Source organism: Panthera tigris, chromosome D1 (genome assembly GCF_018350195.1).
Source record: "Panthera tigris isolate Pti1 chromosome D1, P.tigris_Pti1_mat1.1, whole genome shotgun sequence".
NCBI lineage: Eukaryota > Metazoa > Chordata > Mammalia > Carnivora > Felidae > Panthera > Panthera tigris.
This window is the reverse complement of record NC_056669.1, coordinates 19,933,127-19,950,233: the sequence shown is the minus strand read 5'-3', so window position 1 is coordinate 19,950,233 and position 17,107 is coordinate 19,933,127. Positions and strand designations below refer to the sequence as shown.

At 44.4% G+C, this 17,107-nt stretch overlaps 1 protein-coding gene across 8 annotated transcripts in view; it reads right to left on the bottom strand.

The window, feature by feature from the left end:
• The window catches only part of JHY (junctional cadherin complex regulator), a 59,820-nt gene that overhangs the window by 28,992 nt on the left and 13,721 nt on the right, over positions 1–17,107 (bottom strand). For 7 of the 8 annotated variants that reach the window (XM_042959211.1, XM_042959216.1, XM_042959214.1 and 4 more), the window contains exon 3: positions 14,240–14,756. In XM_042959211.1, the coding sequence (XP_042815145.1) occupies positions 14,240–14,756 (517 nt within the window). Of the gene's footprint in view, positions 1–6,319; positions 6,827–14,239; positions 14,757–17,107 lie in introns of those variants that run through there. The other variant, XM_042959218.1, reaches the window with a different exon arrangement.

Sequence of the window (17,107 nt, the reverse complement as noted above, 5' to 3'; positions counted from 1 at the left end):
GCAGGTTCTCAGAGAGAATCGGCACCGCACAAAAAAGTTGAGGCTTTAACCAAGAACGATATGTGAATTAGCGTATCTGCACGACACATGCTGAATTGTGTTTGCAAAGCGTATTATTAGCCTTAAATCCTGCAATCGCTGGATGTTTGGCTCCTTTAATCCTTGATGTTGTGTGTGTGTGTTTTTTTTAACTTTATTGGGAGCCCCACTATTAATTTGTTTCCTTGTTATTCCTTGAGGGTATTAACCAGCACGTGCCCAAATTAAAGCAGGTCAAGGAGTCTGATTTCTGAAATGTAGCGTTCGCCCACCCTCACCCCAACACGTCTGCTTTTGAAACCCTCCCTTCGGTGCATGATCGCCGGATTCAATGAGCGTTTGTTAACTTGGCTGACGAGCGATCTGCTGTATTAATTCTGTCCTATTTCTCATACATTCCGCTCGGTGTCAGTCCCCACCCACTCACATGGGTGCTGCCACCTCTGTTCATACGTGGCCAGCAAAACAGGTGGAGGCGTGGCGGTCCAGAGAGCCTGCCGTGGTGGGGCTCCACCTCCGATATGTCGCACAGCTACTTGGATTGTCTGGGGACCTGTAGTAATTATTCAGCTGTTTAGAGACAATACACGTGAGATACTTTGGCTCCCGTGGGCCGCTTTCTCCGTGCCTGCCGATCACTTCCTAATGTATTTCACAAGTATGTGTTCAATAAGAATTTGAGGGCCTCGAGACCTCTGGATCTATTATTTTTTACATTCATTCTCCCTATAAGATACCGCAGCTTAAAAAACCCCTGAACTAATTATGCTAAGCCACCACTTTAAAAAACCCTTCAGTGGGGCGCCTGGGTGGCTCAGTGGGTTAAGCTACGACCTCAGCTCAGGTCATAATCTCATGGGTTATGAGTTCGAGCCCCATGTCAGGCTCTGCTCTGACAGTGTGGAGCCTGCTTGAGATATTCATTCTCTCTCTCTCTCTCTCTCTCTCTCTCTCAAAAAATAAACAAACTTAAAAAAACCTTCAGGGGCGCCTGGGTGGCTCAGTCGGTTAAATGTCCGACTTCGGCTCAGGTCATGATCTCACAGTTCATGGGTTCCGGTCCCGCTGGCTCGGTGCTGACAGCTCAGAGCCTGGAGCCTGCTTTGGATTCTGTCTCCTTCTCTCTCTGCCCCTCCCCACTTGTGCTCTCTCCCTCAAAAATAAAGAAATGAAAAAAAAAACAAAAACAAACCTTCAGCACTTTTCCGTTGTCCTTAATCTTTAAAGGTTTGTAAGGCCCTGCATCCTATACTTCTTGGTCTTTTCACACCGTATTTTCTCAGTTCTGTGGTTGGGCCACATGTACCATTATGTGTAGGTCCGCACATAGGCCATCCTTTGCTGAGAAACCCCTCTTCCCCTGATTTATTCTGACCAATCCCATTCACTGTTCCTGTTCCAGCCTTGGCTGAAATATAACTTCCTCCAGGAAGCCCTCCTTGACTCCTCAGAGGTTACTTAACAATAGATGCACCTGAGCTTATGGCCTTGGCACTTTGTACTTTCCCTTTTGTAACAAGTCTTACCTTGGTCATTAGGTTCGTTTCTCTCACCTCCTTCATGACCTCTTTAAAACCATAATTTCCCCCCCAGCCCCAAATTCACCGTTTCTCTGCTCTAGTTCTCTCCCTTGCACTGATTTATCTATTCTGTCTATTGTCTGTCTCCTCCTACTAGAAAGTTAGCCCCATGGTGGTTGGAATTTTTTGGAATTTGGTTCAGTGATGTATTCTAAGTACCTAAGACAATGCCTGACCCACCATAAGCTGGTAATAAATATAGGCAAATGAACGATGCAATTAACTGTTTTCAAGAATATGAAAGAGATTTTGTGTTCGATTAACCAGCAGCCTGAGTTCTATATAACACAACTAAGAATATGGACGTGGGACCCCTGGATGACCACATCATTCAAATTGTTCCCTTGCCAAAATCCTTCAATGATTCTACGTCGTGTAGAGGAAAAGATACTTCCTTAGCGCAGCATTCTAAATCTTGAGCATCTATTGGAATCACTTGGAGCGTTTATTAAAACATTGCTGGGGGCGGGGGAGGCGCCTGGGTGGCTCAGTGGGTTGAGTGTCTAATTCTTGGTTTCAGCTCAGGTCCTGATCTCAGGGTCGTGGGATGGAGCCCCGTGTCAGACTGTGCACTGAGCACAGAGCCTAAGATTTTCTCTCTCTCCCTCTCCCCCGCTTGTGTGTGCACTCTCTCCAAAATTAAAAAATAAAATAGATTCCTGGGCCTCGCCCCAGAGTTTCTGATTCAAGAACTATAGGATGGGGCCCAAGAATTTGCACGTCTAATAAGTTCCCAGGCAATGCTGACGCTGATCCAGGGACCACATTCTGAGAGCCCCTGCATTACAGTGACCTACAAGGGCCTGCATGAAAGGCACCAGCCAGTTTCTCTGCCTAAATACCTACACTCCCATCCACGCAATCTAGTCCCACGCAACACGGAAGTATTCGTCGTCTCAATTTACTGGATTAAGTAATACCCTCTAGTCCTTCTTTAAGATATCCTGGGGCGCCTGGGTGGCTCAATCAGTTGAGCGTCCGACTTCAGCTTGGGTCATGATCTCATGGTCCATGAGTTCGAGCCCCGCGTCGGGCTCTGTGCTGACAGCTCAGAGCCTGGAGCCTGCTTCTGATTCTGTGTCTCCCTCTCTCTCTGCCCCTCCCTTGCTCGCTCTCTCTTTTTCAAAAATATTAGAAAAAACCAAAAAAGATATCCCAACTAATGCCCACAGCCAGATGCCATGACTGGCCAGCTGCCCTCTAGGATGCCTTGGTATTTCTGTCTCCGGTAGTTGAACTGTATGTTTACCAGTTCTTTCTACATTTGTTTGCAAACCTGTTGATTTCTATTCTACGTGTTATTAAAATTACAAAATTCATTGGAAGGTCGGATTATTTGGAGAAATCTGTGTGTGAACAGAGAGTCATTATTTTCATGACAACTAAGTAAAATAACTTAGAATGACCCAGTAAAGCAAAAGGCAAAATGACAAGTAGGGCAGGGGGAAAGCTGTAAAAGATTATGGAAATGGTTATTAGCAAAATCAAAGATTATGTTCTTAGATCCTAGGCTTTTTTTTTTTTTTTTAATGTTTATTTATTTATTTTGAGAGAGACAGAGAGCAAGCTGGGTGTGGGGCAGAGAGAGAGGGAGAGAGAGAGAGAATCCCAAGCAGAGAATCCTTGCTGTCACCATACAGCCCGACATGGGGCCTGATCCCATAAACCACAAGATCATGACCTGAGCTGAAATCAAGAGTCGGACGCTAAACTGACTGAGCCACCCAGGCGCCCCTGATCCTAGGCTTTTTAAGTTTTCCCTGTGCTTGTAAGAAATCCAAAGTATAAATCTTAGCTCTCAGACTGATTCAGGAAAGATGATGCAATACCCTGGCAGCATATGCACGGACAGAAGAGGCCTTGGCCCCTCTGTTAAAGGTTGGTGAATTAATGTATGTTTATATACTTTATGCGAAAATCAACTATCTCAGATTATCATTTTTCATATCTGCTTTGACTGCTTTTTTCTTAGGTTTATTTATTTATTTTGAGAGAGGCAGAGCAGGAGTGGGGAGGCGGAGGGGCAGAGAGAGAGAGAGAGAGAGAGAGAGAGAATCCCAACCAGGCTCTGCTAGGCCAGCCCAGAGCCCTACATGGGGCTTGAACTCATGAAACTGAGATCGTGAGCTGAGCCGAAATCCAGAGTAAGATGCTTGGGGCGCCTGGGTGGCTCCGTCGGTTAAGCATCCGACTTCAGCTCAGGTCATGATCTCACGGCTCGTGAGTTCGAGCCCCGTGTCAGGGTCTGTGCTGACGGCTCGGAGCCTGGAGCCTGCTTCGGATTCCGTGTCTCTCTCTCTGCCCCTCCCCTGCTCACACTCTCTCTCCCTCTCAAAAATAAACATTAAAAAAAAAAAAAAGAGTGAGATCCTTAACCAACTGAACCACCCAGGCACCCAAGCCACTTTATTTGATTGATTGACCAAATACCATTCCTGACCTGTATCCTAGAGGTTCCCACTGTACCAGGGGGCTTCTACATAAACAGCATCCTCTCAATGCTTTTCTAAAAAAATTTATTTTTAACATTTGTTTATTTTTGAGAGACAGAGACAGCACAAGTGGGGGTGGGGCAGAGAGAGAGGGAGACACAGAATCCTAAGCAGGCTCCAGGCCGTCAGCACAGAGCCCGACGCGGGGCTCGAACTCACGAACCAGGAGATCATGACCTGAGCCGAAGTCGGCCGCTCAACCGACGGAGCCACCCAGGCGCCCCAGCATCCTCTCATTGCTTTTACACCATTGCACTTCACTCCCTAGGCCTCAATACTTTTTCCGCCCACCGCCACTTGCTACCTTCTGCTGCTTTGTAAAGAATCTGTTTAACGACTGCCTCTTCTGTGAAGCCCTCTCTGACTTCCCCTGCCAGACTTGCGCACTTTTTCTTCTGTGTTCCTTCGGGGCCGTACGTGTCTCTACTACAGCAGCTGCTCCTTGGTACCCACTCTTTACTCTGTGGGCTTGCCACGGGGCCAGGAGGTCCTGAAGAGCAGATATACCGACAGCCGCAAAAGAACGGCTTCTTCCCGTTGCCACAGCTCCCGACCTTACCACAGAGCCACGCCGTATGGCCTGGGCAAGAGGGCCCGGAAGGGTTGGGCACACCGGGCGCCTCTGTGCAAGCTGTCCTGAGACACGATTACTCGTGTTACGATCACTTCTGGCTTTCGAAAGGGCATGCTTTCGTTACGTGGCAAGGCTCTCTTTTTGTGGATCCCTCCTCAGCCACATGGAGTTAATGGAGTGCCCCTCCATGGATCATACAACTGGTAGCCCAAGCCAGTGCTAAACAGCACGCGCGGAAAGACGCCTTAAGCAACACACTGGACAAAACCGTAAAGTTCAATTTAAATTATGCTGTCGTAAGTAAGTGTTCTTGTTGCGGTTGCACGGGGCAGAAGAAAAAAAAAAGGCCAATCAGTGAACGCACAGAGTACTTACGCTGGAGAAGAAACGTTTTTACCAGCATAAAGAGGTGAGACTCGAACATGCCATCAGACTGGAAGAATTCTCTAGAACGGGATTCTACGTTTCTAGCCAGGTGTGTTCAGAAAAAGATGATCATCATTTAAAGGTAAAGCCTGATTTTCTAGACAGCCAAACATCTTGCTAAGGCTGAAACTATGGAAAAGGCAAGCAATGTATCACTTAACTCTTAATCTTCTCTAGTGGGAGACTAAGTTCAAATTAAATGTCAATAATAATAGACATGTAGGGCGACATGCCCGTGCAAGGCTTTCACACATAGTATCTCATTCGGTCATCCCAATAACCCTGAACCTGTGGTACCAGGCCGAGGCCTTTGAGCTGCATCGCAAGAGGGGGGTACAGTTTTCCTAAGCAAACAAGATAGGGAAGGGTCGTCCATCAGTGTGGCCAGAAACACAGGGGAGATGCTGGGTTCGGGGAGCCGTGAGCTCCCAGAAGATGCAAGGGGGAGGATGACAAAAAATAAAAAGACTGAAGCAGCAGGAAGGGGCTGGGTCTCGGAGAGGGTGTGCGAGTCTGAGAGTCTGAGTCTGACCTACAACATGGCAAGTGTGAAGTGTCCCTCCGCCTGCCCGCTTCGCGGACGGTCTTCTGGGGGTCCTGCCGTCGACCGGGCTGGCAGGGCATTTACATGCTATGCTTTTAGCTACACTTTCTTATCCCACCTGAAGCCCCATCCCTTTCCTTTTGCGTCACTGTAACCTGAAAAAAGAAAACAATCTGTTTAGAAGCCGTGGCTTCGGAATGCCCAGTGTTGGTAACAGCTTCCCTCTGCTGAGTGTCTGCAGTGCGTCGGGGGCTTTGTATAACTTTTTTTCCAATAAGCCTCCAAGGCAGACGTTGACCCCACGTAATAGATGAAGAAGGTAAGGTTTAAAGAATCCCTTGCTCAGATGTCTAGGAAGTGCCACCACCTAGGACGTCGGGGGAGCCAGGCTGTATAATCCATGATGGTCTGACTCCCAAACTAGCGCTTTGTGTTGGTTTTGTTTTTTTCTCCCATGACATCGTGTTGCCCCTACGGGAGAACGCTGCTCCCAAGGCGGGCACAGACCGAACGAAGCTGGTCCCCCAGAGCTCCCGACATTTTCCCTTTCCCGTCCGTCCGCGCCTCAACTTGGACGACGTCTCCGAGCCCTTCCCAAGAACCCAACCATCCCAGTTAGGCTCCCCCTCGTCATTTTATTAAGTAGCTATTCAGCATCCTCTGAGGCTTTTATTGGCGTTTGAAATTATTTTGTTACACGTTTCTTGCCTCTGTCACGTGACTGGAAGGTAAGCTCCTTGAAGACTAGGCTCTGTGTGTCTTGTTTTCTGTTAGAGGCCGAGCACAGCACCGAGCACATCGTTGGTGCTCATTAAAGGCGTGTGGGCTGACTGACCTGCTGTCGCAGCAAGAGCCACAAACGTACGTTGACCTTCAAAATGGGTAGTGGATACTTACAGGGCTTTATATTGGCTTCAAGGCTATAGGGCGACTGAATAACGTTTCTGTATTTGCACTTGAAAAGCATCTGTACTTTCTAAGGAAGGCCAGGAGACGAATAGCGTGTCTAAAGCTGTTCCTGCTGTTTTCCAGGCATGCTAGATTTCACCTTTATCAGTCTTCAGAGTCATTCTGGAATCAAGACACAAAGGTAGCTCCTTTTTCAAGACCCGACTTTCTTTTCATGATAGATCATACATGGGCTCAAATCCTGGTGCGTTTCCGGCAAACGCTGAACAAACCATGAATAAAAAAGTTAAGCCTTGAACACTCACCAGCAAAGCTCCTGGCTGACTGTGATCCTTAGGTGCCCTCTAGTGTGTGTGCGTTTTTATGTCAGTTCCTTGCTTTCCACGGCATGTGATAAAGATCTTCTCGTGCATTTCAAGGTGATTTCCAGTGCATTTTAATGTACGATCAGCAGATGTGTGAAAAATGGCACACACAAAAAATTGCGGAGCAATTGAATTGAAAAGTCGGTGGTTCTGAGTCATTATTTAAAAGCAGAGAATGCATTTTAGGTCACCCCCAAGCACTCGGGGGTGTATAGTTACAAGGGTTATTACAAGATGTTGTGTATTGTGGATCCATAGGCATGGTTCAAAAGAGAGCAGCTATCAAAGGATATAAAGGGAAAAGCTGTGCTCTCACTCTGTCCCCCGTCCACCCTCTGCAATTAACGCCCGCCAGTCCTATCAGGGTTTTTTATGCGTTCCGAACAAAACGTGTATCTTTATTCTTCCTCACTTTTTTTACACTGTATGTGCCATTCTTCTACACCTTTACTTTCTCTGTTAATAAGCCCTGATAAGTTATCCATAAGAGGTCATGGAGAACATCCCCATTCTTTTTTTTTTTTTTTTCTTAACAGTTACAATGTCCTCTACTTTATGGATGTACTATAATTTCAGTATGCCCCAAATAGTAGACATTTGGGTATTAGAAATAAGGCTGAATGAATAATCCTATACACGATTTATTTAAAAACTGCACATACATAACTAGGAAAAATGCCTAGGAGTGGAATGTATTGGGTCAAATAAAAATAATCATTGCGGGGTGCCTGGGGAGCTCAGTCGGGTAAGTGTCCAACTCTTTTTTTTTTAATGTTTGTTTATTTTTGACAGAAAGAGAGAGACAGAGCATGAGTGGGGGAGGGGCAGAGAGAGAGGGAGACACAGAATCCGAAGCAGGCTTCAGGCCCTGAGCTGTCAGCAGCACAGAGCCCGACGTGGGGCTCGAACTCACAGACCACAAGGTCGTGACCTGAGTCGAAGTCAGAAGCTCAACCGACTGAGCCACCCAGGCGCCTCTCTCTCTCTCTTTTTTTAATGTTTATTTATTTGTTTTGAGAGAGCGTGCAAAAGGGGGAGGGGCAGAGAGAGGAGAGAGAGAATCCCAAGCAGGCCCTGTGCTGTCATCACAGAGCCCAGTGCGGGGCTTGATCCCGCGAACCATAAGACCATGACCTGAGGCAAAATGAAGAGTCAGACACTTAACAGACTGAGCTACCCAGGTGCCCCAAGTGTCCAACTCTTGATCTCAGCTCACATCTTGTTCTCAGGGTCGTGAGTCCAAGCCCCGCTTTGGGCTCCATGCCGGGCACAGAGCCTACTTAAAAAAAAAAAAAAATCATAATCATTGCTAACACTTGTGTAGTGTTTGCTATAAGCCAGGCATTGATCTAAGCACACTCCCTATATTAACCCATTGATTTAATCTTCTTAATAATTCTGGGAGGAAAGTACTATTATTTATTTTTTTAAGGATGAGGAAACTGAGGCACATAGAGGTTAAGCCACCTGCCCACGGTCAGACAGCTAGCAGGTGTCAGTGCCAGCTGCCGTGGCTCAAAAGTCTATTAGCCATTATGCTTTACTTTTTCAAGGAGTAAATGTATTTGTATTTTAAATAGATATTAACAAAATGTCTTCCGTATCAATTATACTAATTTATTCTCTCACCAACTATTCTGTACTGTTTTGGCCTAAAGGCTGAGGCCTAATGACTGAGGTTGGGGATCTTTTCATGTTTCATAGATACAGGTATTAACTTTTCTGTGAATTATCTATTCCCGCCTTTGTGTATTTTTATATTGGGATTTTTTGGTCTTGATTTCTAGGAGCTCTTTATATATTGGAGATATTAGTGTTCCATCTATGATATGAATTAGAAGTATTTTTCTACTTTGTTCTTTATATTTTGACTTCCTTAGGCTTTTTCTCTGCAGAAGTTTTTGATATGTAGTCAAATTTCTCGGTCTTTTATAGATTTTGGACTGTGAACCATTTTGAGGTTATAGGAGAATTTTCTTGTTTTGTTTTTTTTCCACCTAGTATTTTTACGGTTTAATTTTTTCAATTAAATATTAGACCCATTTGGAATTTAGCTTGTTGTATGATATGAGGTATGGATATGACTTCATTTTTGCCCAGATGGCTACCCATTTATCGAACAAGCCATCATTTCCTCACTGACTTGAGATCCTGCTTCGTTGAATCGTAGTATCATATCCTATACTCCCGTATGCAATTTGGCTCTGTTTCTAGACTTTCTACCACTTTTTAATGTCTGTATATGCATTAAATGTTACCCTAGTATTTAATTATCGAGACTTTATAATACACTATGTGGTAGTAGTAGATTCTCTCAGGATTCTTTTTTTTTTAATTTTTTAAAAATTTAATGTTTATTCATTTTGAGAGCGGGAGGGGCAGAGAGAGAGGGAGACGCAGAATCCAAAGCAGGCTCCAGGCTCTGAGCTGTCAGCAGAGAGCCCAACGTGGGGCTCGAACCGACAAACTGTGAGACCATGACCTGAGCTGAAGTCGGACGCTCAGCCCACTGAGCCACCCAGGCGCCCCTCTCGCATGATTCTTAATTTCCAGAGCTTTCTTTATTATTCCTGGTTTTAGATTTCATCTGAACTTAATCAGCTTTTTTTTGAGTTTTGTTTTTTAAAAAAACAGTTGACTTCTTTAAATGTAAATTTCTTAGATTTACTTTCTTTTTTTAAAAAAAAATTTTAATGTTTATTTATTTACTTGAGAGAGACAGAGACAGAGTGTACGCAGGGTAGGGGCAGAAAGAGAGGGAGACACAGAATGTGAAGCAGGCTCCAGGCTCTGAGCTGTCAGCACAGAGTCCGAAGCAGGGCTCGAACTCAAAAACTATGAGATCACGAGCTGAGCTGAAGTTGGATGCTTACCCAACTGAGCCACCCAGGTGCCCCTTAGATTTACTATCAAATCTTCCCAAATACAATACACTACTTAAGACCCTGTATTACTCAACTGGGCAGGGATGCTTGCAACAATAAAATGCATTAAGAAGCTGGTTTCCTTGGCTGTGTAATGGCAATTGACATTAAGTCATTCATTTGGCAACAGGTGTCATTTGTCCTTTCAGTATTTCTAGTTGTAAGACACTTGTCATCTTTTTCAAAGAAATTAGGAGGAGACAATAGATTTTCAAATATGAAAACCTTCCAGATAGATACTGCTTAATCCAAAACAGTAACTTCCGCACCTGCCACCCCCAATACTTAACCTCCTGCTCCCAAACCCACAGAACAATCCTATCGGCCATTGAAAACATCAATGCTCTGTGGGTACTCACGTACCCAACTTTGACTTTGGGTCTCTGGAAACCCCTGTATGTGCTTTATGTGTGGTCCAGCAGCCTTGACATCACCTGGGAATTTGTTCGAAATGAACACTCTTAATTAAGTCTCGCCTCGGACCTACTCGATCGAAATCTGCATTTTAACAAGATCCTGAGGTGGCTCATTAGTGCCTTCGAAAAGTTTGAGGGGAAAAAAAGATCCATGGTTCTCAGTGGGCCTGATAGCAGAAGTGGCATCACTCAGAACCATGTAGAAAATTCAAATTCTTGGGTCCCACCCTATGCCTACTACATCAGAAACCCTAGGTTAGGTCCAGCTGTCTGTCTTAATAAACCCTCCAGTTGGCTCTGATGCACACTAACGTTTGGGAACCACTGTTGTTGTTGTTTTGAATGTTTGTTTGTTTATTTATTTTGCAAGAGAGTGGGGCAGAGAGAGAGAGGCGAGGAGAGAGAGAATCCCAAGCAGGCTCTGCCCTGTCAGCGCAGAGCCTGATGCGGGGCTCGATCTCACGAACCGGGAGATCATGACGTGAGCCAAAATCAAGATGTCAGATGCTTAACTAACTGAGCCACCCAGGTGCCCCTGAGCCACTCCGTTAGATCAAGGATTCTCTCAATCTTGGCTAAATATTAGAATCACTTGGGGAGCTTTGAAAGAAAAATACCGGCTCTCAGGATCTTACCCCGAGATGTCAGTTGGTCTGGGGGAAGCCAAGAATCATTTTACAATTCGTTTCTCAGGTGAATCTAATATCCAGTGAGGCTTTCTAACCACTGCTCTGGAAATACTATTTCCCCCTCAAATAAACTTTATACTGAAGAGAATAAGTTTGGAGGTGATGGAAGAGATTCAGTTTTCATTTCCCATATATTTACTGAGACCTTGTAGTATGTTAGGCTCATTACCACGAAGATTAAAAATAACTACAAAGTGGGGCGCCTGGGTGGCTCAGTCGATTAAGCATCCAACTTCAGCGCAGGTCATGATCTCACGGTTCCTGGGTTCGAGCCCCACATCGGGCTGTGCACTGACAGTATGGAGCCTGCTTGAGATTCTCTCTCTGTCTCCCTCTCTCTCTCCCTCTCTCTCTCCCTCTCTCTCTCCCTGCTCCACCCCTGCTCATGCTCGCTCTCTCTCTCTCTCTCTCTCAAAATAAATAAATAAGCTAAAAAAAAGATAAGTCCAAAGCATAGTTCTTGCCCATAAGGGAACTTTTAATCTCTATTGGCAGAAAGACCTGCACATATTTCATATATAGATAATGAAAGGAATACGTCATTCTATGCTATTGACTATAATTCAGTAAAACAAGTTACACGTATCATATCACTGTTAGGTCAAACTGATTTTTAGCCTGTTTATTTTTAAATTGCTACCTTTTTTTTTTTTTTTTTAAATGGAGTAAGATGAAGGAAATATATGTTGGGAAATGATGAAGAAACACTTTCGATTATAATTATAAATAAGCCCTTCAACATTTAAACCTGGACCAAGTGGCAGACAAGGTCAATGGCCACTTCAAAGACTAATTCATGAGCTTAAAGATTGAGCGGGCCAAAAATGCTTTGAAGCTTCCTCACTGGCATAACACAGAATTATGCTGTGGAATCACTGACAGTCAATTCACCCCAATGTTGTTTGTAAATTAAGTTACAACTACTAAGAAAAATTACCAATCAAGAAATCAGCAGTTAGGGGCACCTGGGTGGCTCAGTCGGTTGAGCGTCCGACTTCGGCTCAGGTCATGATCTCGCTGCTTGCGGGTTCGAGCCCCGTGACGGACTCTGTGTTGACAGCTCAGAGCCTGGAGCCCGTTTCAGATTCTGTGTCTCCCTCTTTCTCTGACCCTCCTCTGTTCATGCTCTCTCTCTCTCTCTGTCTCAAAAATAAATGTTAAAAAAAAAAGAAATCCGCAATTAAAGAGTTTATAATAAAGCTATTTTCACTTTTATTAGTAGACATATAACTGTTTCCTTTGGCTTCATTATTTGCCTCTCCTAGATTGGTTTCTTTGGAGAACACATTTAAAAATAAATGAAAAATATTGTTCGTGTCTGGGGGAAACTACTGGCTAAGCATTTTTCACAGATACTGGACTGTTGAATTTATATTAAAAAATTTTTTAAAAATTGTTTAATGTTTACTTATCTTTGAGAGAGAGAGAGAGAGAGAGAGTGCAAGTGGCAGAGGGGCAGAGAGGGAGACACAGAATCCGAAGCAGGCTCCAGGCTCTGAGCTGTCAGCACAGAGCCTGACGTGGGGCTTGAACTCATGACCTGAACCAAAGTCAGACGGTTAACCAACTGAGCCACCCAGGCACCCCTATTTATATTTTTAAATGGGCAACGAAGCAAACTTCACAATTCCACCTAAGTTTCATAAAAATTACATTAACATCTAAAATTGGGTCAAAATTGAATTCCGCTAAGTGTTTTGATAATTCAGCTGAATATAGTACATCCATTCCTTTGCTTTATTATTAGTTACCAAGGCAAGGATGTGACCCTAATCCTTTAAGACTATAAAAGGATTTTCTGAATTAAGGGAAAATCTCAAATGTTCATCTACCTCATCTCTCTTGTTCTATCAAAAAAAAAAAAAAAAAAAAGGGAAAAGATAAGCTACAGGTTAGAACAGGTTAGAGCACTTTAAATAATACCAGTTTGAATCTGGAATGCGTTTAAGGGCATCCTCATTTAATAACCTTTCCTTCTTATTTGAAAATGATTCCACATTAGTCGGTAATGAATTTCAAGCTATTTCCCCAATAAGGAAGGTAGATATACTGATCCGGCCCTTCTTTTCTTTCTTAACAATTTTTAAAAATTTATTTTTGAGAGCGAGAGGAGGGAGAGGGCTCGCAAGCAGGGTAGGGGCAGAGAGAAGGAGACACAGAATCCGAAGCAGGCTCCAGGCTCTGTGTCAGCACAGAACCTGACGTGGGGCTCAAACCCACGAGCCGTGAGGTCATGACCTGAGCCGAAGACCGGCGCTTAACCGACTGAGCCACCCAGGCGCCCCAGACCTTCTTTTCTTACATCCACAGACACGTCCACCAGGAGGTGGGCTGATAGGATGGTTATGAGTGCCCATGAAATAGATTTTGAATCCATCGTCTGGGATAGAATTTATTCTAGAAATGATCAGATGAGAAGGGGGGGGGTATTTATTCTACTTTTATAATGGAGAAACTAAAGTTTAATTATATCATCTGCACAGAATAAAGGAAGGTGTAGTGATTATCAATCATGGTTGGAAAGGTAATAAAATCACCTGGAGGATTAAAAACGATGACCAAACAACCAGATGTTGTACCCCGCCCCTCTCCCACTACCACACAATATGTATCTAAAATCTAAGTTGAGAATGACTTGTGTATGTGAGTTGCTGTTTCTGATGTGAGTTTGTCAGGTCACCTCCGTCATATTGGGCATTTAAGAGGGTTGAAAACCAGGCAACCAGCACAGGGAACCATACGTTCAGTCCTCTATTTTATCTAATGGAATAGGCAGTTAAAAAAAAAAATCTGCATTTGGGGTGCCTGGATGGCTTAGTCGGTTAAGCGTCCAGCTTCAGCTCAGGTCATGATCTCACAGCTTGTGAGTTCAAGCCCCGCGTCAGGCTCTGTGCTGACAGCTCAGGGCCTGGAGCCTGCTTGGGATTCTGTGTTTCCCTCTCTCTCTCTCTTTCTCTGCCCCTCCCCTGCTCGCACTCTGTCTCTGTATCTCTCTCTCAAAAATAAACATTAAAAAAAATTTCTTTTTAAATTCTATTTCCTTGAATGGAGATATTTTGGATATAATTGAATTATAGCATTGTAAGCCATTGATGGCTTTGATTTTGCTCTTAAGAATTAGTGGACTAACTCCCCTGATGCCTCAAAGAAGAGCAAGGACATCTGTCTTAGCCATGTGGTTACAATGACATCACCATCTCAAAGGAAGTGGTCTCCAGCCATTTCAAACAAGGGCAAATCCCAGTCTAGGGCTGGGAAGAGAGAAAGGAGCACTTACATACCTGTTCTGAGAGAATGTCCCCCCTTTTTTTATTGTGAAGCTGAAGATACGAGTCCGTTTTAGGAGTAGGTAATCCCAGAGTCAGCTTGTTTTTTTCCACAAAATATTGTTTGGACTTCCTTGGCCGCCGGCCACGTGATCCTGGCAGAAAAACCTCATTATGTGAACTTGAACTCTTCAAGCACGGAGAGAGCTTGCTGGACTTCTCCAGATCACGGTCGCTCAGCTCCGAAGATGGCTGGCTGTGATGGGTGCCGCGCTCATAGTTCGGGCTTAAAAATTCACTGCCAAGTAAGGAGGCAACGCTCTGTGGGCTCCTCTTCTGGTCCGCCTTTCCCCCAGGGAGTTCCATGGACGTCTCCTTGGAGGGGTACAGTGGATCTGAAGTCAGATTTTCAGTCGAGCTGTCTACAGACTCTGGCAGTGCTTCCACAGTCAAGAACTTCCTCTCCTCTTTCTTACTCTTCCAGTTTGGGTCGTATCGCAGGTCTGAATATTTATCCTCTACCGGCTGTTGGCTGCCCAAAGCAGAAGGAAAATGTCAAGTCTTTCATCAAAATGAACTTACTCATTATATTTAGTTGATTATCCTACTTAAATCTTTCTCCTATAATTTTCCTCTTTACTATCTTTTTTGTTTTTAATGTTTATTTGCTTTGAGAGAGGCGGGGAGAGGGTGCGCACGTGTGGGAGGGGTAGGGAGAGAGAGGGAGGGAGAGAGAGAATCCCAAGCTGGTTCTGCACTGTCTGTGCAGAGCCCAGTGTAGGGCTCGTTCTCACAAACCATGAGATCTTGACCTGAGCTGTAATCAAGAGTCAGATGCTTAACCTACTGAGCCATTCTTTTGCTATCTATACGTTCAAGACCTATCTGAGGCTCAGATTAGGTTTACACGCTGTACCTAAGGACGAAAAGGTCTTAATTACCCCAGTTCATTAAATTACAGAATAAAAGTGGGGGATAGTTAATTTATAAATGCCAGAAAAACAGCTGAAAAATAAATGTCAGTGACTCACTGGTTTAAGGGAGGCTATTATGCACACCTTAAGTGCTTCGGCTAATGAAGATAACATTGATTTCACGTTTTGGCTGGTGACATACACATTTGACTGCTTATCTAGGAAGAAAATGTTGTAGCTGCCTGGATGCTATTTTCCTCGGTCTGCGCCTTTTGTGAGGGAAAGCAAGATTCGTCTCAACTGAATACCCGCGTAGGTTCATCCTCCTGTAAAGCGATTTTACTTTTCACTTTGTCTTTGTAGGTTTTATCAGATGCGCTACAGAAAGATCCCCAAATGTCGAGAATCCGAACTCATCCTCAGCTCATATTCTTTTCGTTGGTCGGATCGATGCACACAGAGCAGCAGACAGGTCAGCATGTGCTTTAAGCTGTAGGACAGCCCTGTTTCAGCCAAAGGTTAAACGTAGGGTCCTGCCTTAGGGACACGGGCCAGTCCATAATCCGTGCATATGACCCCAAATAAAGTCTTCCCTTTTCCTCCTGACAGTCTCAATTTGTAAAGCACCTCCCGGTCTTAACCAAAAAAGAAAAAAAAAATGCTGGTAATATGGCATATTTAATGGCCCCTTTGATCTTCAAAAGCTAAATGGGGGAGATTTTCCTTCCTTGAGTACGGTACTCGCAATCCTCTAATCAAAAAGAAAATGTAAATCACCTAGGCTTTTTATGCTACTTGATATTCCCGTTTACAGAGGACGTAATTCTATGCTGGGTAAACAGACTAATGGTGCCCCTACGGCTAATTTACTTCTCTTAACGTGGACCTAGATTTCTTTTGCTTCGATGTAAGGCAAAAATTAGGGCAACACCACAAAACTCCCATGCCTTGCTAAACCGTCATTTTGAATTTGGGGTTCACGTATTAAGACGGAGAACTTCTTGGAGTTGGTTGCTTTTCTTTCTCTGCCCAGGGAAGCGAAATGATACGCTCTTCCAGCAAAATGCCTGAAGGGAGATTGTGCCCACGTGTCGGGAAGCCGGACACCCGGTTGTGCAGCTTAGCCAACCCCCTAGGCAGCACAGGGTTACGTGCCTCTGGGGCTTTGAGGGGGACCTTTCTCCTGGGTGAGGTCTTGTCACGTTGAACGCACTGTGTTTTGGCCTTGCCTTTCGCCTGGTTCCGTGGGTCTCTTTGGGCAGGTAGCAGGGACACGGAGTGGTGCAGCAGGGCACAGTCTGGACTTGGGACTGGACAGGTCTGGGTCTGTCCTTACCTATCTGTGCATCGAATGCTGTCATCTCTGAGCCAGTCTCTCTGGTCTGTAAGTAGGGAAAAATTATATTTTGTTTACTTGTTGGGCTTGCATAAGCATCAAAATGAGGCAGTTATGTCATAATTAAGGGTTTGTATTTGCTTATTTTCACTGTGGTAACTTTGCCTCTTGACCTAGTTAAGGTTCTGGGCAACAGGGACTTAAGTGTCACCCTTCCTTCCCTAACCTCTGCCCTTAGTACTCTACCCTGAGCTATGGACAGAGCAGTTAATGGGTGTTTCTTAAATAACTGGGCCTCAAAAATACTCGAGTCAACACAAATGTGGCATCGGATGTTAATTTTTAAAAACCCAACAGTGTAGGAAATTAGACTCGAAACATGCAGAAAAGCTTCTTGCCTGGAACCAAATTAGTGAAAGCTTTCAAGGCTTGGTTTGTAATGAGTTAAACATAGGGTTCATCGGCGGTGGTTTAGGGAAGAAGAGAGGAAGGGGTACCTTGATTCTATCTTCAATATAATCATATAGTCTTCAGTAAAGCCATGAATTTTTTTTTTTTTTTACATGAAGAAGGGTGCCGTTTCCCCGTATCCAGTACATATTGAAAGGAAAACATAACGTTTAACTCTCCTTG